At 39.9% G+C, this 27,588-nt stretch overlaps 2 protein-coding genes across 2 annotated transcripts; one reads left to right on the forward strand and one right to left on the reverse strand.

Annotated features, from left to right (window-relative positions):
- The first annotated feature begins 46 nt into the window (after window positions 1-46).
- tspan33b (tetraspanin 33b) lies at window positions 47-13,147 on the forward strand. The gene is made up of 8 exons (XM_067589133.1): window positions 47-749; window positions 4,162-4,219; window positions 4,809-4,936; window positions 5,118-5,192; window positions 8,416-8,511; window positions 8,910-9,038; window positions 11,183-11,344; window positions 12,754-13,147. The coding sequence occupies exons 1-8, from the start codon at window positions 654-656 to the stop codon at window positions 12,820-12,822; spliced, it is 813 nt and encodes a 270-aa protein (XP_067445234.1). The 5' UTR covers window positions 47-653; the 3' UTR covers window positions 12,823-13,147.
- Window positions 13,017-26,485, reverse strand: ttc38 (tetratricopeptide repeat domain 38). Its single transcript, XM_067589132.1, has 14 exons — window positions 26,370-26,485; window positions 25,748-25,825; window positions 25,551-25,632; window positions 24,037-24,208; window positions 21,048-21,221; window positions 18,297-18,372; window positions 17,835-17,954; window positions 17,628-17,687; window positions 17,364-17,402; window positions 16,732-16,813; window positions 16,273-16,438; window positions 14,514-14,673; window positions 13,962-14,035; window positions 13,017-13,577 (listed from the first exon to the last, which is right to left on the reverse strand). The coding sequence occupies exons 1-14, from the start codon at window positions 26,397-26,399 to the stop codon at window positions 13,490-13,492; spliced, it is 1,401 nt and encodes a 466-aa protein (XP_067445233.1). The 5' UTR covers window positions 26,400-26,485; the 3' UTR covers window positions 13,017-13,489.
- Window positions 26,486-27,588: the final 1,103 nt, after the last annotated feature.

The raw sequence follows: 27,588 nt of genomic DNA on the forward strand, positions 1-27,588 counted from the left end.
TGAAAGCAAATTGTTTTATATGACATTCACTGAATGGCATACATTCTGTTTGAATATAGATTGCTATAATTCAACAGGTTATGCTATAAATTATGTTTATGTATGGTGTTTTAAAATCTTGTTCCATGTGCCCCTTTTTAACTTTGAGCACCTGCACAGCCCTGCATTTGAAAATAAGGACATAAGTTGAACAGAAGAAAGTAGAGATAAGTAGCCAACTAGTGTCCTCCTGTCCTTTTCCTCCCTTTGAGTCAACAGCCGCCACTAATAAACACTGATATTGAAAGTAAAGGTACTATGAAGCAGAATGCAGGAACTTTGAGGTAATAGAGAAAAAGGCAGCAATAGAGAGAGCTGCAGGTTCACAATACTCCTAAGCTCGTAGGCCATTCAGCTGCAGTCAGCCAGAGATATTTTTTGTGTAATCTGACCCACCGGCCTACATAGACACTTCTGGGCCCTACCAGCATGGTGGGGTAGCGTCACAGCCTCATGCCCCCTTTTTTAGCCAGCATGACACCCGGCCCGCGAACGACCCCCTCCTCACAGATTCACATGGCGGCCGAGTATCTGCGGGGTGGGGCTGGATCTTGGGACTGTTTTGGAGCAAAACTGACTGTAACGCTACGTGTCGGACTGTAAAAACAGAAACAATGGACAGGAAACTTAATCTGAATCGAGCTGAGACGTTCTCCTTCGTCAACCCCTGGATCAGATATTTTCTTTTCTTCTTCAGCTTCTTATTTTGGGTGAGTAGAGTTGCACTCTTGAATGATTTTTCTTCTAGTAGCACAGGCTAGTGCAGACAAAAAAAAAAAAAACTAAACAAAAAAATAAACAAACACAGCTGTTCTGGTGTCCTGGGTCACATATTGTTGATATTTCTGAGCATATAAATCACCAGCTATCAGGGAGAGGAAAAACAAGTGCTCTGAAGCAAATAGACAAAAGCTAAACAAAAACAGGAAAAAAAATGTATAAATAATAAAAAGTTTATAAATAATAAATGAAGAAATGTAATTCAGATAGTACAGCAGGGGTGCCCAGCCTCCCCACTGCTACCTATTTTAAGTTTACTACAGTTATATATGGACGTGCAGATTGTCCATACATCACTCTGGCAAATGTTGTGCTGCATTCTTATCAAATCAGCGGAGCACTGACTCCTACTGAACTATGAAACACCTGGCAACTGTGTGAGCCTGCTGGTAGTCTTTAACTAAATGTTTCTATATATTTTCTGTCAAACACTGTTACTTAAAAGCCTCAAAGCTGCTTTATGCTGTAGACTGCATCGTTTCCCCAACATTACAGCACAAAAAAAAAAAAAAGTCCCAAATTACAAGCTCCACTGCTGGTGATGAGTGTGAGTGGGAGGCTGGGAGACAACTGGGACTGTGAAAGAAAGATATAAAAGTACAGGAGACACTTTGATGCAGTCATTACATCCATCAGGCCTTTGTCCCTCATCATCAGGGCTCAGTTGCTTTCACGTGCACACACAGTTAAGACTCTTTCTGACTCCCCCGCTTTCCCTGGCACATTACTACTCTGAGCACACGGATCACATCTGTAGTTCTATGAAGTCCCCACACCTCCATCATATCCCGGCTCATCTAGTCCTACACAGACACAGCGAGGGGGCAAACAGTGTACCGCGCTCTTACCGCAGTTAAAGCCAATCAGCAAAAACTGCAGCTCTAGCAACCACACAGCCTGGCCTGTGTTGACTTTGTTTATCAGACGCGAGGCTCAGAAGTGAACACTGCAGCCCTAATCCATCAGGCCTTTGTCCCCGTGTCCCCACGGCTCAGTTCAGCTGGCTTTCACCTCCGTGCACAATTCTCTGGGAGAAGCCTGATTCATCCCTTTGAAAAACCTGAAAACAGAGCTGGAATACATTCACTGTGTGTGTGTGTGTGTTTACGTGTGTGTGTGTCCTGTTGCGAATGCACACTGCCACCCGTATACATAAGCATACACAGTGGTAAGGCGACAAATGAAGCTGCAGGTGCATACGCTCCTACACAAAAAAACCCACTGTGCTTCAAAAATCTTGAGAACGCCATCGTGCCAAAGAAAATGTGCATCCTTGATGTGTTTTGTCAACTATTGTCTTGTCAAATCAAATTATTGATTGAAAAAATGTGAGGGAGATGAGACATACCATTTCAAAGCAACAATTCTGCGCATGACAAATATCGTGTGGGACATTAAGTCTGCAAAATAAAAAAAATTACACCTGTTTTCATCGCAAATTATGCCGTGGAGTGTAGATCCTCGTGACCTCCGCAGATCCAATATAGGCTTTTCAGACAGAAACAAAACAAATCCGTGTTTATACGGGCTGAACAAATGGCATTCTGTACACACATAGACACACTCACAATTAGTAATCAAGAGAATTTCTGTGAATCCCAGGGACTGGAAATGAAAGCCAAGCCATGCAGATTGTTATTCAAGGTGAGAAAAACAATCAAGTACAGGAGGGAAATTAGTGTTGACAATGCAATCAACAGGAAACTCTAATTTCACCTATTTTCTCCCCTCTCCACTGTTTTATTTCATGGCATCTGTTAGGGTGAACTTAACATCCTCAGCAGTTAACAATGCATCTTCAAGCAACACCATTACTTACTGCATGCGGCCGTCTGTGCCTGAATGTTTTAACTGTTTTCAGACCTCATTAAAGGAGGTATTCTTCCCTTTATCCACCGCATGCACAGTGTGGGCTGTCGACGCCTCCTTCGTGTTCAATATTTTACACAGTGGGAGATTTTTTTCTACTCTAATGTTTTCTTGTTTTTTTTTCTTTTTCTTTTTTTTTAAAGCACAGAGCAGGTCTCAGACAGATCAACGCCACACTGAGTTCCTCACACTAACCGCCTCATGCTTTCTCTCCCTCCTTCACCTGCTCTCTGATTTTTTCTCTCCATCTCTGCTGCTGCAGTTCTAAACACTAAAGAGAAGAATAATTATTTATAGTCCACCTACAATAGTCAAAATACAAAACATCAGTCAGTACAGTCTGGGAGAATAACAACCGTTGTTCTTTAACCAAGGTCAAGTTTTACTTGGCAGGAAGATGAAGACAGACAATCCTCTCTTGTGGAAAAGTGAAGACAGAAGCTCTGAATTCTGAGGATTTTTGCTTTAAAAGCAAAATCCTAATATGTGTCTATGTCGATGTTCCATATTAATGTCCTCCAAATTCAGATGATTAAAGCCAAGATCCATATGTCTTGTTATTTCTTTTTCCCACTGAGATCCATCTGTCTGTTTATCGTAAACACATACACCAGCGCGGTTACCATGGCAGCAGGTGCACCGTATACTCAGCACCTGAGGAAAGGCTCATCATCTCTAATCCGATCACACCTGTCCTGTTTCACAATGCAAATAAAGTCTGCTGAAAACAGAGCCAGCGCACTGGAAGCAATTCACTTTGCTCCAGACAAGTTTGTATTTTCACACGCTGAAATAAAGAATCTCTAGGAATTGTAACAGGTCACAGATCTGTTCTTATGAATCCCAGATTCTTCCCCAAACTTAAAAGGAATAGTTTGATATGTTGAGAAATCCGCTTATTCACCTACGTGCTGAGAGTTAGTTGAGAAGATTGACAACACTCTCATATGTGTCTATTAAATATAAAGCCAGGAGACAGTGAGCTTACATCAGCAAAAAACACTGGAGCCAAGGGAAAACAGCTAGCCTGGGAAACTAGCTGTTTTTGCACTTTATTTACAAATTTTTAAAAATGTGTTAATTTATACGATTATGTGAGCTTTAGCTAGGCTTGCCATTTTCCTTTGTGCTAATCGTCTCCTGGCTCTAGCTTCATATTTAGTGGATGGATATGAGAGAGGTATAAAACATCTCATCCAACTCTTGGCAAGAAAGTGAATACACGGATTTCCCAAAGTGTCAGTTTTCTATTTCAATAACAACCCCAAAACCCTTTTCTATGCCGACATCATAACAAGTGAACGCAGCAATATTTGGCAGCCAATCTGGAAATACCAGATGTTGAATTTTCCGAGCGGAATGTGAAGGACGATCACATCAATCAGAGGAGTAATCTTCTCAGTGTGTGCAATCTGATTCATGTCTTGTTGTGGCAAAACATATTTCAAAAATCTCTCTTCTTCTTTTTCTCAGGTTTTCTCCTTGTTGATTGTTGCGATGGGGGTGTACGCTAAAGTCCAGAAAGCTACAGGTACATACACACATGAGACACTTTGACACTTCTCAATCTCTAAAGAAATTAGTCTATTATCCTGTGTTACAACTATCGTAAGTGATCTCTTTTCGTCATGCATGTCCCTCCCATCTCCAGTTTTACTCTCACAGTGAGTAAAAGAACTGTGATGAAGTGTTACTGCGTACATTGCGGTGTCTCCAGCTGTGTTGGTGGCCTCTTTCTGGCAACACACCTGTTGACACCATGTCACGTTTAGTGGATCAGTGAGTTTTAGCTTTATCCTTGGCTTACCTGCTGTCATTATTCTCACATATAATATGTAATATACAGTAGATGGGCAACAAAAAGGATTAACCTGGATTCATCCCACTGATTACGCTTCTGTGTCCTGTATAATCCACAACAGATTATTGACGATTCAAGAGAATGAAGGCAGACTGTGTAGGAAGCGAGGATTGTAAAACAAAAAGTGGTGTGAGGGAGGAAAGAGGTTTAAATACAGGTTAGAAAAAGGATGGAAGAAAGGAAGAGAGTTTTCACAGAAGTAAAAAAAAAAAAAAAAGGTATAGAAATAAAGAAGGGGCTCTTTCTGTCTTTCTGTCAGACACGGTGCGGGACACATTCCTGATCGACCCGGCTGTCATCCTAATTGTGGTGGGGGTGGTCATGTTCTTCATCACTTTCTGTGGTTGCATCGGAGCCCTCAGAGAGAACATTCGCCTCCTCAAAACAGTAATAGCCATAACAGACACATTACTAATACTGGCGCTGTGTGTTGCTTCCGATATGGCAGCTCAAATTACATTTAATCCAAAGCCAAGTCTTAAATCTCATGTGTAACGGCAAATCTGTCAGTTATGATTCTGTCCTACTCAGACTGCGTTTTTCATATTGTGTCTTTTTCTGCTTTTAGTTCTCCTTCAGCCTGACACTGGTCTTCCTCACCCAGCTGGCCATAGCAATCCTGGGCTTCTTCTACTCTGATCAGGTATCTGCCTCTTTACTTACAGTCCTGTGCACTAGCTTAGTTAGATACAATATTATATATAATATAAAAGCAATGCAAATCACTATAAGGTCACATTTGGTTTCCAGTTCTGTTCCACAGTAACCAACACCAACGACCGGGAATGACCCCGAGCTCCATTGATTTTGCGTATTCTTTCCCAGCTTTTGGACATTCTGTACATTTGTAAAGTAGAGTGTATAAAACTTAATAAGGTGCAGCATCTGAACCTACAGATGGGCCCGCTGAGCCCATGGGGGAATGTCTTGTCAATGTCTGAGCCACACAGCAAACACAGAAAAATGAATGCAGACAAAAATACGTACACACCAGCACTTTAGTGGAAATCGGTGTTTGGTGTCTGGAAGCCTAGCAAATAATGTGCATCAGGTTTGTTTTGAAGACTGTCAGAAAATAAAGGAAAGCAGCCCTATTTTCTCTCTAGTACACTCTGAGTTGAACTGACTTCAGATGAAATAACTTAAAAGGAGAATTAGGGTTTATTACGACTTGGGCCTTTCGTAGTTTTCGCCAATGTTCTTATCTGCAATAATAACAGTGTAGTTATTAATTGCTGAGATCTAGAAATCATCAGTGACAGGGCATAAAACATGAGCAGTCAGACAATCATACAGGTTTAAAACAAACTACTAATTTAGCCAAACATAGAAGAGAAAACAGTATGTATCTCTATGTAAACAAACTGTCCTCTGTTTACAGACCATTGTCCTTCCATACTTACCATACTTGTGTTCACGGTTTTCCTGTGCAATCAGTGATTATTACCAACATGTCAGGTGCACTCACTTTGTTTTTCCCCCCAAATACTTGTAAAGAGATTTAGAAAACCTGGCTAAACTGTTTGCTTATTTAAAACCTGATTGTCTGAAATTTTTTTTGTTGCTGTGTTCTCAAATCTCAGCAATTAATTTGACAACAATGTTATCATAACTGATAGAAACAATGGCCAAAACCACAAGAAAAAAAAGACCCAAGTTGTAATAAACAGAATTATCCTTTGAGGCAGTGTTTGCCAGCTTTTTCTGTAATTCATTAATACAAAGCCATGCATACTTGTGACTCCTCATCACAGGTTGTATGACTGTGAGTTGTGATTGGGTCAATCAAAAGAGTGTTTTTAGCCTGAAAAGCTAAAATTGTACAGGGTTTACTCTTTAAAACACCCTAAAAGTTTAATAAAAAGTTGAGGTGATTACATAATTTTATGTGGACAAATTTTTGTTTATCATTTTCTGTTTCGGTAATTATTTTGTAAACCCCTTGTGGAGGTCCCTATCCCCAGATTATGATATCACTGATTAAAAGTGCCTGTGTCTGTATTATAATATCACTGATTAAAAGTGCCTGTATCTGAATGACAGCAGGTAACGCACTCAGTGACTGCATGAATGTAGGCTATACTGTATGTATGTGTATGCCTGTTTATCCGTCTGAGTCCAATATATGACCCCTGTGATTGATTTGGAGGCTAGGGGGAAGGAAAGGATACCCCCCTCTAGCATCCACTTATCTCCTACAGTAACATCCCATTAGAGTTCCACTGAGAATAAAAAATACAACAGCCAGCGGTGGCAACATTCCCTGACATCAGTGTCTTGTGGCGAGGTGCCTGGTGCCTGATGATACCTCTCCTCTCCCTTGTGTTCTCTGTCAGCGCTCGGACTGCCTGCTGCTAAACAGAGCAGTTTAACAACCCTCCCAGCATCCTTCCTCGCTAAATGATTCAAATGCTTCGGCACTTCAAAGTGGAACCAAATGTTCCATTTCAACAGATCCCTTGAAGGAGACTTTGCTGCTAATGACATGGGGAGGTGTGACGGTGGGCTCTGAGGCCCATGAGCATAGTGTACCACGTGGAAAGATAGAAACAGAGGGAGGACTGGGATGATGGAGTGGAGGGGGATCGCTGCGAAAATCCTAACGCAATTTAGCAAAACTACTCCGGGATAAAAATTTGGGCTATTTTGATACAGCTCACAGTATTTATCAACATAACCTGCTCTAACACGGGCTGTAATGCGAACAATTCCGAGAGCCTTCAGCAAACCGCTCACAGAAATTCATTTCAAGCTTAATGAAATTTTAAAGTTCAGCGGTTTATTAGCATACAGCGCTCCTATTAGCATATATTTCATCTGAACTCCGTCTGTACAACCATGGCCCTCCTTGTTTTCAGAATTTTAAAGAATGGAGATTTGCATTAAATACCTTTTCAGCACTATTTATATATGAGAATAGAAAAACTAAATATTAACAATGCAAGGCCTCATTAATGCCTCGATAAAGAATATAGTCTAATGGACAATGAAAGCCAACAAATATAGTAGTACATGATTTGAATGTCTGAATCAACCTCATTTAGTTTGAAATCCTCATTACACATTATTCAATCAAATCAAAGTATTTCATTTATATTTCATTTTGTTTATTCAGCTCCAGTGGAGCTGCTGAAAATTACCACATTATAATAACAAATGGATAAGTTCAAGCAATTATCTGCCACAGCTGAGATAGTACAAAAAATTGCATATGTGCTCTATGTTTTGTATGCATCGCGTGTATTGATCTCAAAGGCCTGAATGGTTTTATGATCATTGTTAAGCTGCCCTCCCGCAGCCATCACGCTGCAGCAGTATTTCTGCTCCTCTGCTGTCTTGTTGAGATACACCCCATAGGATGCTCATACAATGCAAACAAGAGGAGTTATTATTTATGTTAAGTTTTAAATGGACATATGCATGAGCATAGAATATTCAACGGAGAGACTAATGCTGCATATCGCCACATTTATAGTAGTAGAGCCTAAAACACATGCAACACGTATCCCAAGATGGCTTTGTATAAAGAATACATATGCCGGGAAAAGGTAATGCAACAATATACACTTAAATAGTCACAACAATAAATAAAAAATGCAAATTAAAATAAATTAGTATCCAAAGGAGGTTTCACAAAGAAGCTTTTTGCAATTCTCCACAGATGCACCCTGAGTAATTAACTGAGCCAGACACCCTGAAAGGTTTCACCATGTCAGTGAGCACCTTAGGCGCTTGGTTATAGAGACGTTTGTTTACCATTTAATGAAGTTATTAAAACTTAACAGATTTAATTTCTTTAGAACATGGCAATGTTTATATTAAAGCTGTTATTATATGTATAAACTCCCCTGTCTCTCTACTCTTAGACTCGTGATGCTTTGGGAAAGTTTGTGAAGAAAGCCATTGTGCACTACAGGGACGACCTGGATCTGCAGAACCTGATGGATTACATCCAGAAAGAGGTGGTCTGGCCAATTCCACTTAGTTAGAGTGGCTGTACTTGTGTCTGTAGCTATCCACATCACACGAGTCTTCAAATTGATCACAGATAGCGGTTTATTGAATAAGTCTGAGCACTAAACCAAGAAACCACAACCAGAGACCACAAAACTGCATGTCTTATGTTTGCTATTTTGGGCTTAGTGAGGGTTTTCCACATGAGAGGCTACGTGTAACATACAGTTCCTGTACTCTGTGGGTCTCCTCGTGTGATATTCCTCCTCCATCTGCACACACTGGCACACTTGTGAGCATGGGTTTTCCCATGGGAGATGCCCAGACTGGCAGGATGTACAGTGTACGAGCATTTTTCTAAATATATACCTGCGCTGTGATCTCTCTTTCTCTCCCTTTTACTCAGTTCAAGTGTTGTGGGTGGAACAACTACACGGACTGGTCTTGGAACTTGTACTTTAATTGTACACATGAGAACCCCAGCTCTGAACGCTGTGCTGTACCTTACTCCTGCTGCACTCCTGTTCCCGGAGAGGTGTGCTCTTTTTTTTTTTTTTTTTTTTTTTTTACACACACACACACATATATATATAAAAAGACTCATAACTCTTTAAATTAACTTAAAGCAAAACCATTGCTTCAAAAAAGGATCATATTTGGCTGAATTTTAGTTAGCAAAATTTGTCGGCTATATGGAGTTTTTTAAGTAATGTGAAGCGACGAACGGAGTTCCAACGTGCTCTGTGAAAAACCTGTATGTGTATCAGTCAACAAGGACACAGAGTGTTATGTAGAATAGCATTTGAAACCAGTCTCCGCTAATATGATTTAGCTGCAGTGCAAGCTAACATCTCAGATTTGTTCAGTATTGTAAAACAGGTCTGGTGTTGTGCCTATTAACACCTGCTTTGCACTGTTAGGGAAACAATTGACCAATCAGAGCTTAGTAGGCAGGGTTAAGACTAGGGGCGCTATCTTCCCACATAGCTAGCCAGCTAAAGTTAAAAAAAAACAAACACCTAGTTAAAGTTGGAGGTGGGAGAGGGGGCTAGCTACCTAGCTTCAATGATAAAAATTAGCGGAATAACAGAAAAATGGTATGAATGTCATTCACGGGTGTAAATGAGACAGATGCAACTATACAAGTCGTTGTAAATTCAGTTAGTAACAACTTTTTAACTGACATTTCTTGGACTAATGTGAAAACATTAAGCTAACTACTCTTTGCAACCAGTACCGCAGCTATCATGTCAACTGAAAATTACATTGGTGGAGTAGGCTAGTAACATACGTCACTCAATGCTTATTGAGTAGGGCAAGACAAAATGAGTTACAACTCCAGTTTTTTTTTTTTTTTTGTATTGAATTCGCTTTTTCACATGATGCCAAAACCTGACCCCGCACAAACTGACAGACTGCTATTAATTAGAAGAGATTCAATGAAGCAAATATCTTGAAAGCAAGGGAATCTGACTTGATCAATGCCACACATCAGACAGGCAGTGGTTGTTATTCCGACATTGGATAAGCACACAAATGTGTCAAAACTACAGAAGCTTTTTTTTTGCCTGGAGGCGACACCAGAATGTCTACAGCTGCAGGTATAAACTGCTGCTGGTATTACTTCCTTTTCCTTTCAGTGGTGTTGGTTACGTGTAAATCTGTTCTGAAAATGACCAACCAGCTTGTGCTTTGCATATAAAAGAATTATATATAAAGAATTATATAACGATTGAGGAAAAAGGTCTCTAAAATAAGACGATATATGCCAACCATTGCATCATAAAAGGAGCTGCAGTGGTCAGAAGCTGAAACTAACCAACTGCTGTATAATGAACATATCCAGCACAGTAACATGACCAACCTTAACGGTGTTAGCAGTGGTGATTTTCCTGCAAAATACAAGTTCTTCTCATGAAGGTTTTATGATATTTTGTCTTACCAGAACATACACACACAACCGCATGCACATGCATAAAAAATTAAATGTGTGCAGATAAGAACACATGCAGGCACACAAACGGTATATATAGTGTACCGATGCATGCATGAATACACATGTTTGCACTCACACAAATACACATGTAAAATGCCTGCTTAACGTCTGTGCAGACACACAGCAATACAGCTTGCAGGCCACCACTGATGGCTTCTTCTTGTCTGTGTGAACACTGAAAACTAAAGAGTGCATGTGGATCCATCACACTAATATTGATTATACATCATGCTACATGGAAAACAGATCACAGCAACCATTTTCAACATGGGTGAAAAATCAATTAAACACTGTAAGAATTGATGCAGTGCTGCAACCTGCTGTTCATATCCTGCAACTGCGCAGCTACGTCAGGGACTTAACAGTCTTCCTTGTCGCATCAAATAGACGTGACTGTGCTGGATCTAAGTATTGCTCTCTTGTCATTTCCTTTCCTCTTTTCTATTCCAAATCACTACAGTCAGTTGGCCTCTGAAAAACTCTTCCTCAGCTGTCACAATAGTTAATATCTTTGTCAATACAAAATAACACAAGAGGTGTGGAAAAAGCAGCCTGTGAAAGCGTCCCCTGAATATTGTTGTCAGCGGTTCAGGTTTATGTGGTCCAAAGAAAGAGAGAAACAATTGCTTAACAAGATCATTTTTAAAACTCATATTCTCTGTCTCTGTCCATCTGGCATACAGGCAGTTATCAACACCATGTGCGGTTTTGGGGTTCAAACCCAGAACTTCCTGGAAGCAAATAAGTCAATCTACCCGGTAGGCTGTGCAGACAAAGCGGTGATGTGGATCGAGTCTCATCTGTTACTGGTGGGGGCTCTAGCCCTGGGTCTGGCCCTGCCTCAGGTAACCACACTCATGCACTCAATTCGTACAGGCTGTGCACTAATTGGCAACCTTGTACAGTCCTGTGCCATCAGTAACCACCCACGGTTCTGGGCCAAGATGACTTTAGTCTTGTCTCAAATAAGTACACACACACATACACACACAAACACACACAGGTCAATACAGGCACCAACTGAAAGCTCACAAGATTGAGCGTGTGGCAATCAAGATATTGACGGGGATCTGCTTCCTCAAAGGTAGACTCACATGGTGCATTGGACAGGGCTGTGAAACAGTCTGAGCAACACTTCATCAATCAGGGGTCTGTACCTTTCCTAATGCACATTCAGGCATCAATCGGAGAGCTTTCAACAACTTCCCTACACAACCTGGGATTGTCTCGTATAGAATATCCCAATCCTGATACACACAGGGGAAAAAAAATCAAATAAAAATCTTATTTGAGGTCAAAGAAACCAACAGGATGTAGGGTTAATGTAAGGCCATCAAGATAGAACTGATTTAAAACGGAGGATTATACCTAGATAGCATAACTAGGCACAAAGGCTTAATGAAAATTTAATAGTACATTATTCATTTATTAGACTATCTAGATCGAAAGTGCAGGTTAGTGTGCGACGGAGGTAAAAGTCTGCAGGTGTAAGATGCATTAAATTATGCGTTTCAGAAAAGAGTATACTGACTATTCCTTCCTACTATCTGAACACCGCTGCACAACACATGGCGAATCCCAAAGCATTAAGTACTGTTAATAACTCAAGTCAATATGTTAGATTGGCCATGAAATCAAATTAGCACTTATCAAGAGCTGCCTCTAAATAATTAGTCCGCTTACTTATCAAAATGATTCTGGTGCTGTCACATTGTGTTCCGTCTCTCGCACAGCATGCAGCTTTGCCACGGGATCTTTAGCCTGATCTCTCCCGCTCTCATATCTGCCTGATTGGGTCCCCGATGATTGTACTGAGAGGGAAGCATGTGAATTACCCATGAGTCCCGTCAAAACAATTGCGTTAGTATTCTGGCTGCTTTGATGTGCAGTAAATCTGATGATGAAGTTCTCTTTTTTGTCTTGCACATCCTGACTAAATACTGTTACTGGATTTGTCTGCATAACAAGCCACATTTAAATCAAACTGCTAATTATTGAAAAGCTCTGTTAAAAGCTGTGTTTGCTACCGAATGTGGGTGTTCTCTTGCATGGTGATCAGCTCTATGGGAAGTGATATGTTTGTAGTCTTGTAATCCTGTAAATATGAGTCTAAAATTATTACAAGTGACACTATCCAACAGTCTTATCTCATTATGAAGCATTTCATCCCAGTGCCAAATGAGCATTACGACACCCTTCCGAGGGACCCTGAGAGTCTTTTCTGTAATCTAAAGTGGCTGCTGCTGTCCCCTAGATTGCAGGCATCGTGCTGTCCCAGATCCTGATCTCTCAGATCCAAGATGAGATTACCTCCGTATTGTGAGCGTGGGCTGACACAGGGGAAGAGGAAGGAAGAAAAGAACTTACAGTACTCTGCTCAACTCCTCTGACACATGCAAGGACATCTTTTCTACTGCTACTGTATCACTGCGACGTTTCTTATTCTTAACGTGGTGTTGCCTACGGGGCTTACAAGTGTGGTGCACTTTATTGTGTTACTCAAATAGTGATCACATGCAAAGTACAAAATGTATATTTATTGGTTTTGAACATGGTTTTTTGTATTGATATTGACATGAAGATTTTATCTCTGAAAAGTATTTATATTTAAATGTGATATGTTTGCTAATAAAATTCATTTGATGAAGTTCTGTTATCATGAGAAGAAAGATACATTGACAAATCTGATTCGAGTCGTCAGATTCGTTAACTAAAATAATCAAATCATATAAAACCTGTGTTTAGGTATCATAGTTTAAGGTTATTTATCATTGACAACATGAGGTTAATATTGGCTCATAATCTTGAGAAAATGTACATTCAAAAAGAGTGCAAGAAGAAGGTTTCAGACGTCTTGACAACACAGCCGAACTGCTATACCGGTTCGGTTGGTAGCAGTATATCCTAAAGCCGAACACCGGCATATCAGGTTACGGTGGTGCTTTGATGTTTTTGTGCATGGAAACTGCTCAGTGCACCTTGCAATCAGTCTAGTCGTGAAGAGCCAGGGCTCGCTGCATCAGACGATCAGTCAGAGGGGAGTTTGGCCTCACGGCTTCGCGCTCCACCAGAAGACATCTGGAGGAATTCAGCACAACACAACACAGTACAAAGAGATGGACACAGATTCAGAGAGACTACAAGCAGGGAGGCTAACCTGATCAATAATGAAAGTGTAACATGGTGTACAGACAGGGGATGTGGGTTACATAACGGGAGCATCCAGCTTGTGTTCTGTATGCACATAGATAGACAGTAGATAAAGTAAACTCTAGTGGACAGCAGCTCCAACAGCAACTGTACAGCATCATGATGAAATCCAATGGTTCAAATAGCACAAGAGTTTTCTTTTTTCTTCTATATTCTCTCAGCAGAGTTTCACATGAAAAGACACACAGCAGTGAAATTGGAAAAAAATTGAAGCATCCTGTGTTTTGGTATAAAATCCCTGTTGTGCATTACCTTCCCAGTTTCTGGTGGTGCTTATTTTCGGATTTCATGGCTGCATGAATAAGCAGTTGATTGAAGATATCCCTCTGCAAACAACAGTGGACAAACCCATTAGTGAACAAGGACCAGTTCAACACTGTATGTAGAGTCAACCCTTTTGTGTTATATTATATGAACACTGTTGCACCTTAGGGAGCAGTTTCCTGAACACAAAGAACATAAAATGCATAAAGTCCATCAGCATCCATCACAGAGATTCATTATTCATGTTGGTTCACTGTGCCCCACATTCTCACACTATGTAGTATGTTCATAGAGTGAAAAGCTGTAGCTCTTGTGCAGAGCATTCTTCACCTCTGGCCTATTTTCACAGTAGGGAGTTCTGTTTTACTCACAAAGACACAATATAGTATGATAAATGATATCAAAAAAAAAAGTAAAACCTCAAGGCTCAACATTTTTCAACTGTGCATAAAAAACTGCAGTTGGGTCTGTGTTTGATTTTGTTTGATTTTTCTTGTTTGCTTTGAGTTTGCCACAGCTACCCATTTCTGTGTAATTTACCTGTGCATCACTGCCCCCTATGTCTACTATGCCATAGCGTAAAGGGTATAGTAGCTCCACACTGCGATTGTAGTTGCCCTGGTTGTACTCCATCATGGCCTGACACATTGGCACACCTATAGTTCCAGCCAGCTGATGTTGCTGATTGTCCCCTGGCTCCCTGTGAAGAAAAGAAATGGTAAAGCAAAGAAAAAACATTTCTTGGTACAATTGAAAGGTTTAGTGCACAAGTATGCCTGTTCATTTATATACCCCTCACCAAACTGTTTCATCGAGAGGGAAACAAGCATGCTACATGTTAATTACATATATAAATTACATTTATATAAATATGTTATCATTATTAAACCAATTCTGAAAGTAGTTCTTTCGAAAAAAAAACATATGTGGTTATATTATATTAAAAAAAACTTGGTCACAAATTGCTTTGTAGACAATAAGGGACCCTTTTTTTTTTTACAGAAGAAACTCTATAGCTCATTGAAATGGAACATGAATTATGCTAATATACGAGTGATTATTTAAAAAAATTTAAAAATTATATTATTCTATAATAACAAATATGTTATAATGTAAAAGTTATGAAAATCTACAGAAAAAGCTCCAGGTTTGTTTATTTATACTGTCAAACTGGCTGTCAAGCAGGGAATGTGACAAGGAGGGAGACCTCACAAGAGGTACTGTATACCTAGAACATCATTTACTAAAACTACTAAAACTAAAGTCAACACAAATCAACTATAGGGAGTGGAAACAGCGCCTGGATGTATGGCATCTCTGCGGTGGAGATGTTGACGGTGCAAAAGCCACAGAAAATGATGCAGGGTGGATATCAGCTGTAGGAAGAGAGAGAAAGAGTGGGCATATGGGCCAGCTTTTATAGCCTGAAAGAACGAGGGGAATTAGATGAGCAGACGAATCTCCCCTGTCAACCAATAACCTGCTGAGCTTGGCAAAGACAACCCTCTAGACAGTGGGAGGGGTGTCACAATACAGACTGACAGGGGTATTAGAATATTATTCTACTTAAGTGTGAAAGACATTAACATCTGAGTAGGATTCACTTCACCCTATGGCCAGACATTCCATACTGTTGTAAGGCTTTCCTGGATTAGCTAATGCTTAGACTGACTGCCTCTGACTGTAAAATTACATTATAGCAAAGTATGGATTATGTAAAACTGTGCAATCCAACCAAACCAAGGTAACACAAGTGACATGGTGTGTGTGAGTGATGGAACTAAATAAATGCAAAGCTTAAACATTTTCTTGCAGCTTGCCTGATGTCTCAAAATAGAGCTAAGTTGAGAAAATTTCCATTCCTTACTTAGAAATGGACTTTTCACTCTTTCAAGAGCTGCTCCCCCCCCCCGAAGGTGCATCATTCCCAAACTCTTGTGACTTTGTGTTATTGCATAACAGTGAAAAACATGACAATTTAAAGAACTGGTTTTAAATGGCAGAGTTTCTGTGGGTTTTGTGCCAGACGAAATGGAGAGCACAAGCTGTCCATGGTCAGGATGCCAGAACACATTATAACCGCAAAACTCTAGAGGCGGCAGCTGCTGCTACAACATCTGCTACAGAGGAAAGACCCTGGTCTCTGAGCTGGACTGCAGCTCTGAATTCTCTGACTGCATCTCGCCATCCTACTCTCAGCCTTGTTTCTGTCGGTTTTAAATAAGGCCTGGGTGGCTCTTATGCAAGGCTGACAGCGTTGAGGTGTGCAGTGAAGAGAAGAAATGGTGTGGGAACTTACTTAGCCAATTCCTGGAGGCCCTCCAGCAGACGCTGAGAAGTCCCGGTCTCCTTAGCTCCCAGCGACACCATGAGGAAGTGGAGGTCATTAAATAAGGTCACATGATCATCGGTGTGAGGCTGCGTTACCTGGAGCAGCTCCCGCAAACGGTCCTTCACAGACACACCTGACGTGCACCCACACAACAAACATTGCTTGTTCATGCATTAAGGCTGCAAAATTTTGAGAAAAGTATATTTTTTGAAATGTCATCAGGCCATGTAATCTCCATTTCTGTTTGAATTTGGTCTGAGGTGTGCTAATTACACCTGTTTCCGAAACAGCAGCTTGAGTTTCAGATTAATGAGGTATAATAACTGTGATTGTCTCACCTCATTAGCAGTTTCACTTAGAATCTTAAAATTATCTTACATTAGACTTTGCAGTCACCCTTCATTCCCATATTAGCTTGTATCTTACCCTCCATTCCCAGTCTGCAGAGCATTGAACTGGCATCTACAATGTCCAACATGGATCCTGTGGCTTTACAACGTCTGAATACCTTAGGGAAACAGGGTGCACTTTTACCATTCACCTCGAACACTGAAGAATATAACATGCAACTATCTCCAAACGACAACGTTTTTCGAAAAAAGAAGAAGAAGAAAAAAAAAGACACATTTATATCTTGCGGGATTCCCCTGACGTGAGTAATTAAACATTCATGAATTTTAGCTAACGTGATGTAAGAATTTCTGTGTTCAAATGTATCACAGTGGTAAGTAACATTATGAAATGTTCTTGTAAGGTACAGGACACCAAAGAGCTTAAGTTTAGAGCGTTTGAGTAAAAAGATAATCAGCTTTGGCAGTTGACACATAGAAGGGGGAGGGTAGGGAGGGGGGGGAGTGTTGTTGCTTGGCTTTCACATCTTCACATAGATTTTACTTCCATTTGCTCTCACTTGCCCTGTTGACTCACAACAAGCACAACACATTGCTTTTAGTCTGTATCCCCCTGTGTATTGGTACATGCATGACTCTTAAAAGTCCTCATGTATTCATACAACTATACCATTAAAGTCTGGACATAAACTTTCAACAAGAACCAACCTGAGAATCGTACACTTGCAGAGCGGCTTCATATTGCCCCTGTGGAGGAGGAGGTGAGAAAGTCAAATTTGAATAACTTCATACTTGAGAGACAAGCCGGGTTGATAGATTGTGTTGCACAGATGCAAACACAAATTAATCTTGCAATATAATCAACTCTAGACTTCAAATTACCCATGGGAAATGATATCATAAATACAAGTTCCACAAACAATCCTACTGCCAACTATGCGCTTGACTGAGAAAACTCATTATAATCTTTACCTTCTCGATGAAGTATAGTGCCCAGTGCCAATAGTTATGACTGGCCAATACGTCAGATACCTAGAATTAAACAACAGATATTTGAAATATTTTTCCTGAGGCTATTTCAACTTAGAATTTAATTCAGTGGACTCTGACAATCACCACAGAACTGTACAAGGTTACTCATATGATTAATCAGAAAAATCACAGTGCCAGTGGTTGTACCTGCCAATCTTTCTCTCTGCCCTCCATGAACTTCAAGCCTTTGTCCACCTCTGCTTTCATCTCATAAATATGGGCTACAGCGTGAACAGACCAAGCATCGTCTGGAGTCAGAGCAAGGCCCTGCACAAGAGGATGAGATTTTACAGTTGGACACAAAGAGAAAGAATACAGATGTAGAATAAGAAGACAATTTAAAAATAATGGTATGCTTAACTCTCCATTACTGTCTCTGATGTCACCCAATCTTTTTTCAAGTGACCCTCAAGTCTCAACTACTTTGTATGCATTACACATTCAGCAGAGAAGAGTCAGGCTGCTGAGGTCGGGATGAACTGCTTATTATTGGTCTTTGACAGCAAATTACTTGCCGAATTGAACTGACACAATCAGCCTGGACCACCCAGCCACAATAACAGGGCAACACTGTGTACAACAGACTATAATGGAGAAGAAAAATCTCACCTCCATGGCTACTTTCTCAGCCTGGTCGTAAAATCGAGTCTCCAGGAGACCAAAGGAATACATTCCTTTCAGATAGCTGAAAAAGAAAACACACACACACACACACACACACACACACACACACAAAAACCTTTCATTACAAAATAAAGGGCAGGGTAAACTTTAACTACAACTATTTATTTGGAGTTGTTATGATGGAGTTATGATAGGAGTTGTTAGATTTTCTGGATGATGAAAAGCGGACACAGGTTTTCTGAAACAACATGCGTCCAGCAATAACAATAAATAATGATTTAAAGTGACTCCTATTTGTTTTTCAAATAGTCAACATAATCATTTGATCAGTGCAAACTTTCTATCATGCTGATTACTGCCTTCACATTAGTGCTATTTAGGAACTTTTATTTTCACTGTGGTAATACTGTGACAATAAGCTCTCAGTAAAATCTCTGTTATACAGATATTGCCTGAGGCTATTGTTGTAAGGCTTGAATGTGAGCGTTAAATGTTTAAATGAAATATGAGGTGGATTCAGCTTGGTCTGATTTATCTATATACTTCAACTATGTGTGTTAGAAGGAAGGATGTTGAGGAAAACAATAACTGACTTTAAGCAAGTTGTCTCCCATAAAGGACATGCATGATTGCAGGGTGAAGACCGAGGCTATGTCCCTGAGTGACTGAGTGCCTGAGTGAGTGATGAAGTTACACCATTGGTCAGCCAGCCCAGTGTTGGAGTTTCCCCATTGGCCATTACTCTTTCAAAAAGGAATCGGCACAAGATGATGGAAGCAGCAGAAAGTAGCGCGATGTAGAGTGTTTCCTGCTGTGAGCTCTGACGCTCTCAGCTCAAGTGTTAAATGCAGCGAAGTCGGCTAAACAGACGCATACCAGTGTCTCTGCATCTCCTCCTCTACCGTCCAGTACGAATGACTCTCCCACTGACAGCGCTGTCAGCTGTCGGCAGGAGAGACGCTCTGCAGTGCGTTTGGATTTTATAACTGAACTAACACCAGGACACAAGTTTTTTGTTTCTCTGACATTTTCGCATCACAAACGATGAACAGCATTAAAACACGAGCTTGCAGGTAAAACATGTGACTCATGTAGGCTGTGATATCAGTTTAATGTGGGGCAGCTGCTCTGCAGGTGCACTTGATTTGACTGCAACTGTGGTAACTGGTTGGAGATAAGCCTCCTGAAGTTGCACTCAAAGTGCTGTCAAAACTTTCATTCACAATTTCCACTGCAAACTCTATGATTGTCAACCGGGAAAGAGGTAGAAAATAGATGCACAGAGGCAGAAGGGAGAGCACACAGTTAAAGCACCCCAAAGAACAATCACTCTAACAAAACACACAATACACAGTGAAAAACAAGAAACAGCCGAAGAGTGAAACAGATAAAAGAGCAGGGGGAGTTAACAGATAATTCAAATCAAACATCCCAAGATATGAGTGGAAAGTGTTGTTCTTGCAACTGCATTTATAACCTTTTTTTTTTTTTTCTCAAACATAGCTCAGTCATGTCATGTGATGTGCTACTTCAGTAGACTTTACCAGCAAATATTACTGGGACCACTTCAGAAAATTGCAGTCTCTGGTTAATAATATTGCACCAATAGAAGTACCTCTTTAGTATTTTCCCACACTTGATGACAGCCTACAAGCCTGATAGTGGTCAGGGATACCCTATTGAGTGTATTCCTCTCTACATGCTTTTGTATATATCTTTGTACATATAATATATTTTTGCACATATTGTTTTTTCTGGAGAGATTTATTGAGTGTTATCCTACACCATTGAATTCTGAACTTTATGTATGCAGAACTATGTACACTACCATGGTTGTGTGTATGTATATATACATGCACACAATATCTTTATGTGTGTGTGTATGCGTGTGTGTGCGTATGTATTTATGGATGCATATATACATTTTTATACTTATTATTTCTGTCACATTGGAGATCTGGGTCATGGTACTGTATCATGTGACTTGTATGATATGCAAACAGTGACAAATTAAAGGAAAAACCAAGATAAAGCGTCTTAGTAAGGTGTTGGGCCACCACGTGCTGCCAGAACAGCTTCAATCTACCTTGGCAGACCACTCCCATCAGGACAGAAATGTTTCATCATAGGATAAAGGTGATCACTCAGAACAACTTTGTATTGATTTGAAGTGACCCTTCCCTCTGAGGGGGCAAGTGGACTCAAACCAGGCCTGCAAAAATGTCCCCACAGCATAACACAGGCACCAGCATTTAGACCTGTATCGGTTTTTCCTTTAATTTGTCACCCGTTTGTATATATTTAAGATGGCATCGTGCTTTGTCACTTGAGTCTGATGAAGAGCAGCGGTGCTTGAAACGTCACCTTGGTGCAATAAATTATAAGTGGACATTGGAGCCCTGCAGTGTTCGAGCTGTTGATTTGTTTATTTCGACATTTGCTCATTTTCAACCCAGCACCTGCTCTCTGTGGTTTGGATGTGCATGCATGGTCCTAGCTTGTACCCCCTGTGTGAGAAATTACTCTCTGTTGTACTGTAAGGACTGTGCGGTTAAATCACCAACACATTCTCTACCTTCTCAGAGAGAACCACTTTCCTTACAACACCCACACCATTACACGTTTTCACTTGCTGACTCTGAAACTGAACAGATCTATTAGCATCTACACGTCATTGTACGTCATTGTGTGACTTTCACAATCCTTGTATATGCTACGTATTAATGTCTTCTGTACCTGGACAAAGGCATATGTGGTTTCCAGTGGGGCAGCACCCTGGCCACCGAGTCCCTCATGTGGGTTTGGGCTCCCATGTAAAAGTAGCCATCATGGGAAAACTTGAGGGCCAGCATATCAGTTGGATGATCTACCAGAATGTCTTCCCATGCATCACAGGCCTTGGGAAAATTTCTGTAAGAAACATGAGTCATTGTAAAACACATAAACACTTCTGTGAGGGGCAGCAGAGCGAGTATACCATGACAACCACAAAAATGTCAATATGCTTTGAGCTCCTACAGTATATCACACAATACCAAAGGGAAATAAAACACTGAGGATAAAATAGAAATATTACTTGCTAGACTGCAGCTGAAATTTACAGAACAGTTTATGGTACACAGTGCAGTTTTTCCCCTATATTCATTTATGAGCACTGCTGCTAAAATTTCACACAATCATTAATATCAATATGTTGTTAATGGTACTGTTATGAGGTTAGCGTAGCTCCTTTAAGGAATAGGGTTGTGAATAGTGCGAGAGTGTGGTTGAGCGAGTGTGAGAGAGCAAGCAGCAGAAAAGTGACAGTGGATGCGAGCGGAGCAGAGGAAAAGGTTAGCAGTAAGTTGTTAATCTGGCAGTAAATGTACAGTATAAAGGCTAAAGTGTGGCAGTTAATAAATGCTGTATCTTCTCAAGACTATAATTTATCCCTCTGTCTGTCCTTTACAGACCTATACTCAGACAAAAAAACTCTTATCTATGCTATGCTGATGATACCCAGCTTTATTATATTAAGAAAATAAAGACAGAGGTTATTATTTTTGGTTCATGCAGTGTTCCTCCAGCTCTCCTGTGCTGAGATCAGCAGTGAACTCACAGTGTATGCTTCCAGACTGTGAGAAGGTGATCCATGCTTTTATATAATCTAGTACAGTTAAGAAATCTTTAAATTTGGCTAGATTGCTTTACTGGTTAGACTCCAGTATCTGCTTATTCACATGAAACCTACCATGATGCATGCACAACTCACATCTACAGTTGACTCAGATTGGGCAGCAACAGCAGTGACAACTTGACTGTGACTTTAAAGTAGTTTTATAAAAGGAAATTCATGTTTAGTTGCTTTATCAAAGAAATGTTACAAAATGAAGTGTAAGGCATTGTTGTTGTGAGTTGTGCTCTAAGCAACTTAAGCAGGTTTCCATAGTTGTTCTCTGTGTATTCTGTTACCTGTGTCAACATTAGCAGAGTTAGCTGTAGGCTAAATGCCAATAAAGCATCATGACTGAGCATTAACTCTGACTCTGTCTTTTCTTCACATTTGGTATCTTACATGTAGTATTTACAGAAAATGTGAGAATTAATGAGAAACCTGGTAATGATATTTATTCAGTATTACTATGGACAAAATACTGAAAATATGTTCTGAGTTACATACAGGGATGCTTTTATTTTCAAGTTTCAAGGAAGTAACCTAACCTGTGCTTTGTCGCAGCTTTGAATATTTGTGCGCAAAGTCTGTTGTTTACTTTCTTTTCTGTAAAACTGCAGTATATTGGCAAGCAAAGTAGTAGTTTGAACGACACCTGTTCTGGTCATTATTTGAAGCTTCCTCTACACAACAGTGACGGGCAAATTTGCATTATCCAAAACATCCACCATTCTGAATGTTTTGCTCTGTACTAGTTGTGCTGTTAAAATAGCTTACATTATGTTATTAGTTTATGTAACTCTAAGTAACTGTAACTACCATATGTTATCTAGTCAAGCTATTATTCCAACAGTGGCTATTGTCAGCTCATTAAGTCAATTTCACATAAAAAAAGAAAACTTTTCTATATATTACATTAATGTAAAGCTCTTTTTTTATTTACATAATACTGCTATGTTGATAGCCTATAATTATTGAATCAATATGTATGATTATATTAGCAGTCAATCACTTTACATGGTATGTTGAGAGATACTGTATATATATCGCTACATTTAAAGAATTCATAGGACACTTTAATGTCACTGCGTTGGCAGAATTATTTAACATATAGCCTATCACTGACAAAATCATGTTAAACTGTGTTTGCCGTGACAGCCGAGAGTTCTGAGGTCTTTTTTCCTGACAGCGGAGGCGTCGTCTTGTGCATTTTGTTTTATTTTGGTGGCATTTCCAGTCCTGACAGAGGAGCTACCATGAGAGCGGAGCCTGCACCTGAAGCATCCCTACAGAGGTGGCCTGCATGCAGACTGTCTTGAATATGTCAGCTGATATCAGGATATATTGGAATTAGCATATACTTTGCAGTATGTTGGCCAATAAAGAAGAAATGTACAGAGCATTCATGTAAAAAGATATATTGAGACAGTTTCAAAACAGTTGCCATTACATAGTTGTCCACCAAAAAGCACAAACAAGTTAATTTTTCACCTGTAAAATGTCCCCCTCAGTACATATCTTTTTTACAGTTCATTAAACACTAATTGAAGGGATCCTTGTCAAAACATTTTATGTTCTGCTTAATGTTAAAAAATATGGATATAATATATATACGGATATAATAGCTGAAAGATCGTTGTCAGATTTCTAAAACTCTTAAATATCAATATGGGCCTCAAGAATTTGGTATCGCTTGAGCTATAAATTTTGTATTCATGTACTATTATGAACATTTCAACCATAATCTGTTCAAGTTCAAACCTGTATTTAATTTCTATGCAATGATGCTTTATCTTGAAATGAAATGTTATTTATTTTGCCAATTGTTTCAAGCAGTACAATTAGATAGGGGAGAATTCTACACATTTTTTAAAACCCCTTGCAAGTGGACAGCAATGCATACTTAAAAAATATCTCTCATGTTTCTATGGATCTCCTGTTACAACTTCAAAGGGCACTTGTAGTCTGAGGACCCCTTTTTGGCAGCCACTGGCCTCATATATCCAAATTCTTATTCATCCATCTGTTTCATCTGCATTTCCTGTCCGTTTCCAACCTGGCTCTGGATCTTACCCACGTGAGAAGAACTCCATAGCCTTGACATGGAGCTTCTCTCTGGGGGTGATGTCCTGGCTGTTGGCCAGCTCCACTGTCCTCCTCACATCGCTGGCCAGTCGCTCATTCAGACGGGTGGAGCTCGATGTTCCCACCAGCTCCAGCCCCGTACTGATCACATGGCCCATAACTACAGGGAAAAAAGATAACACTGGTCTTTTCTTTTTGGACTTTCTCACTGCAGTATAACAGTCAAAATATTGAATCACATGTACTTGTAAAGGTCTCCCTTCGAGGGTAGCTTTTACATAACTGCCTTTTCTACTTAAGACAGGTCTCTCAACTTCTGTTCATCTCTCACAGGAGATGAATAAAGTGTTAAAGATGTTCATCCCACTGTGTGCCCTGATGACTCATAACTCACTATGTATTGATTTCAAGCTCTATGCTTATCCCAGTCATTAATTTTATTTTTAACAATTCATGGTTACCAAGCACAGATATATCAAGACAGATGATTCTACACAAGGCAGCCATGGCAGTATCTTAATCTCAGTCACAATAGATTAACACCAATTCAATAAACAAATAAAGAGATTAAAGTATCCACCATCCCTGCTGAGGAAAATTAACCTCCATGTTATTGTATGAAAAATGGTGTTTATTCAAGTAATTGTCCAATCAATTTGATGACATTAATATATGGGTCAATGCTTTTGGTAAACAAATGATAGCACAGGAAGTCATCGCTCATTACCCAAGCGTTCATCAAATGTTGCGCTTTGAAAGCTGTAAGAGTGCAGTGTTGGTTATCTAACCAACAAACAATACAACAAGACATTATTATACAGTAAAAACACAAACAAAATCCTGGCAAAATATTGGAAATTTTGACTTGTCATAGCAAGAAAAGCACTGGTGTCAATAATATCATTAACAATGCCTATATTCCATTAATGTCCCAGTGAGCCATTCCAGCTAGCCAGCATGTAAAATGCCAGGGCTGTGTAACTGGCAGTAATGTTACTAATTAAACCTGTGCTTTTTTTTTTTATAACATCCACAGTTAAGACAGTCTGTTTGGAGGATGTCTTAAGTATTTCAGCTGAGAAGAATTGCCTTTTTCCTAATGTTCCTGTTAGATTACTCAGACTACCTGACCCTTATTTCACACTGTTTAATGAACCCAAAACATGAGAGATGATAAGGAAGGCTTTTATGGTTGCTGTTCCCTCTACCTAGAACTCCCTATTAAAGGGAACTTGAAGGAATTGACCTAATTGTTGTTTATTTTAAAGTATAGAGGTGCATAGTCGTTTTTAATTAGGCTATTTCTGTAGCACATAATTTTAGCACTTTTACCTTCATCCCTGCCTTTTTTTTATCCTTAACTTTTAACCTTAAATTCACTTGTGTCTCCTTTTGTACTTTTTTCAACTCCTTGATGTTGCTTCTTGGCTAGGCCTTCTTTGAAAGAGTTGTCATATTCAACTGGTAAACAAAAATTAAATAAAGTGAACTGGTGGTGTTACCAAAGTTAGGGTCAGCTGCCTTGATAGCAGAAATGCATCCATCAAATCCTCCCAGGGTTTCATCGTTACGCCATTTCACATACTAGGAGCCAAACAGCATTGAGATGTTTAACTGCACACGTAACACATGCGGCATGCATGAAGGGAAGAGGCTTGTATCTGGGTGTAAATATGTACAAGGTGTAAAGGTGGGCTACCTGAGTAAGTATGGCGTCATAGAGTTTACAAGCCTCATTACTGCTGGTGGACAAAGGAAGACCCTCTGCCCTCCATGCCTGTAAGGGACAGAAGCGTTATTTTGCAGATAGAAATATTGTAAAGCAGTGTAGATTCGGGCTTCAGAAACACTGACACGGAGTTTAAACACGGTGACCATGAAGACGGGGCACACGGATATAACGCTAACCTTCAATGTGCAGAGGTTATCGGTTGATTAATGACGTCAGCCCACGAAATAAACGGTTTAATGTTAACGTTATACCAGATATTTCAACACTACAAAACTCCCAATAAAGGAAAAATCACTAGCGGACATTTCATTGAATGTTTTGGTCACGAGTTGTGGCAGCAGCGGGTGAAATCTGATAAAAACATCCTCAATACGTCCACGGCTTAAACCCACCCAATCAACATCGCCACATTTTCGCTTTAACAGTTAATTTACCGTCAATCTCATACATGCTAAAAACACTATTTATCCTGCGAGTCAATTAGCCTAACAGCTAGTTAAACTACGAATAAACGGCGCATGTCGTCTCCTTACGCATGCTAAAACTTATCTTTTTATATTGTCACTCTTTCTGACGCCCCATCACTGACCTGGCAGTCCCTGAAACTTGAAGCAATCATTTTTGAGTTAGCAGCTGTTCACTCTCCCAACTTTCACACACTGAATCTGCGTCAAGTTAATGAAAGAGACGAACCCAGGAAGTCAAGCTTCGTTAGTCTACTTTCAGACTAAGTGCATGAATAAAATATGTTTTAGTAAGTAACGCGTACACTCCGTATCAGACTTTTCCTCGAAAACATTTATTTCTTGGGGGTAATATGTGCGTGTCTGTGTGAGGAGAACTGGCAACAAACCGCAATATTTTAGCTGTGGGTTTTATTTTCGGATTTTATTTTGTTAACTGCCCTCCCATCAATCAACACCACCAATGTTGAAACCAGGTTAAAGGAAGGTTTCCACTGATTTTACACGGAGGTTAGTTCACCTGACCAGGTGAGTATGCTCACTCTGTGCAAACGGTTGAGTAGCTTTGTCATGTCTAAGAAAATGTCTTGTGAAGATATCAAGGGGTACGAGAAAATAACCCCCCCCATGATGTCAATAGGGTGACCTAAACTGTGTGTGGGCATTTACAGAAGGTTTGTGCTAGATTGGATGGGTCAGAGGGACGATTTGCAAAACTCTGGCAAGATTTGTATGTTAACCTTAACCATAACCTAACTGCACTCATGAGAATTCATCCCTCTGGCCCATCCAATCTAGCATTTACCTTTACAGAGCAGGGAACATCTAACAGAAAGTTGCTTTCAGCTGCATTATGGGAAATGTAGGACGCAATGCTTTGCACAAAAATATAGCCTTAAAAGTTCGACCATTTTTTCTTTCACTTCCCTATTTTGAGTCCCCCAACTTGATGAAAGGGCAATATTACGTCACTGGACTACACTTTTAATTTGTCTTGGCTCTACCACTGAATCTATACATTTTCCCACATGTAGTATAGGTTTATCAAGTTTTTATTATAATATCTTGCTGCTACTCAGTTTATATACCCAAGTAGTCTATCTGTATTACATATTTGGCCTATACATTTAGGTTTACAGCTAATCTCATTGCTGTCTTGTGTTCTTTGCCGGCACAAGATAATTACTTTAAGATAGAGCTGGCGATGGTGGCGGAGATGGCAGGTAAGAACATGAGAGAGAAAGGTGAGAATCTCAGCCAGCTAATGGAAGAATGAACAATTATGGTGTATAACGGTTAGCTAAATAACCCATACGGTTAAAAAGTGAGATTTTAGTAGACAGA

Source organism: Thunnus thynnus, chromosome 5 (assembly GCF_963924715.1).
Source record: "Thunnus thynnus chromosome 5, fThuThy2.1, whole genome shotgun sequence".
In the NCBI taxonomy this organism is placed as follows: domain Eukaryota; kingdom Metazoa; phylum Chordata; class Actinopteri; order Scombriformes; family Scombridae; genus Thunnus; species Thunnus thynnus.

Bases quoted from the DNA above. Each gene is read 5' to 3' on its own strand.
- ttc38 (XM_067589132.1), bottom strand. From the start codon at position 26,399: ATGATTGCTTCAAGTTTCAGGGACTGCCAG. The intron at 14,674-16,272 runs GTAAGTTCCCAC...TTTTCTTCACAG, and splicing joins GGCCTCCAGGAATTGGCTAA to GGAGCCAGGGGACAATCAGC. The intron at 13,578-13,961 runs GTAATGCACAAC...GAATTCCTCCAG, and splicing joins CACCACCAGAAACTGGGAAG to ATGTCTTCTGGTGGAGCGCG.
- tspan33b (XM_067589133.1), top strand. From the start codon at position 654: ATGGACAGGAAACTTAATCTGAATCGAGCTGAGACGTTCTCCTTCGTC. The intron at 4,220-4,808 runs GTACATACACAC...TCTTTCTGTCAG, and splicing joins TAAAGTCCAGAAAGCTACAG to ACACGGTGCGGGACACATTC. The intron at 11,345-12,753 runs GTAACCACACTC...GCTGTCCCCTAG, and splicing joins TGGGTCTGGCCCTGCCTCAG to ATTGCAGGCATCGTGCTGTC.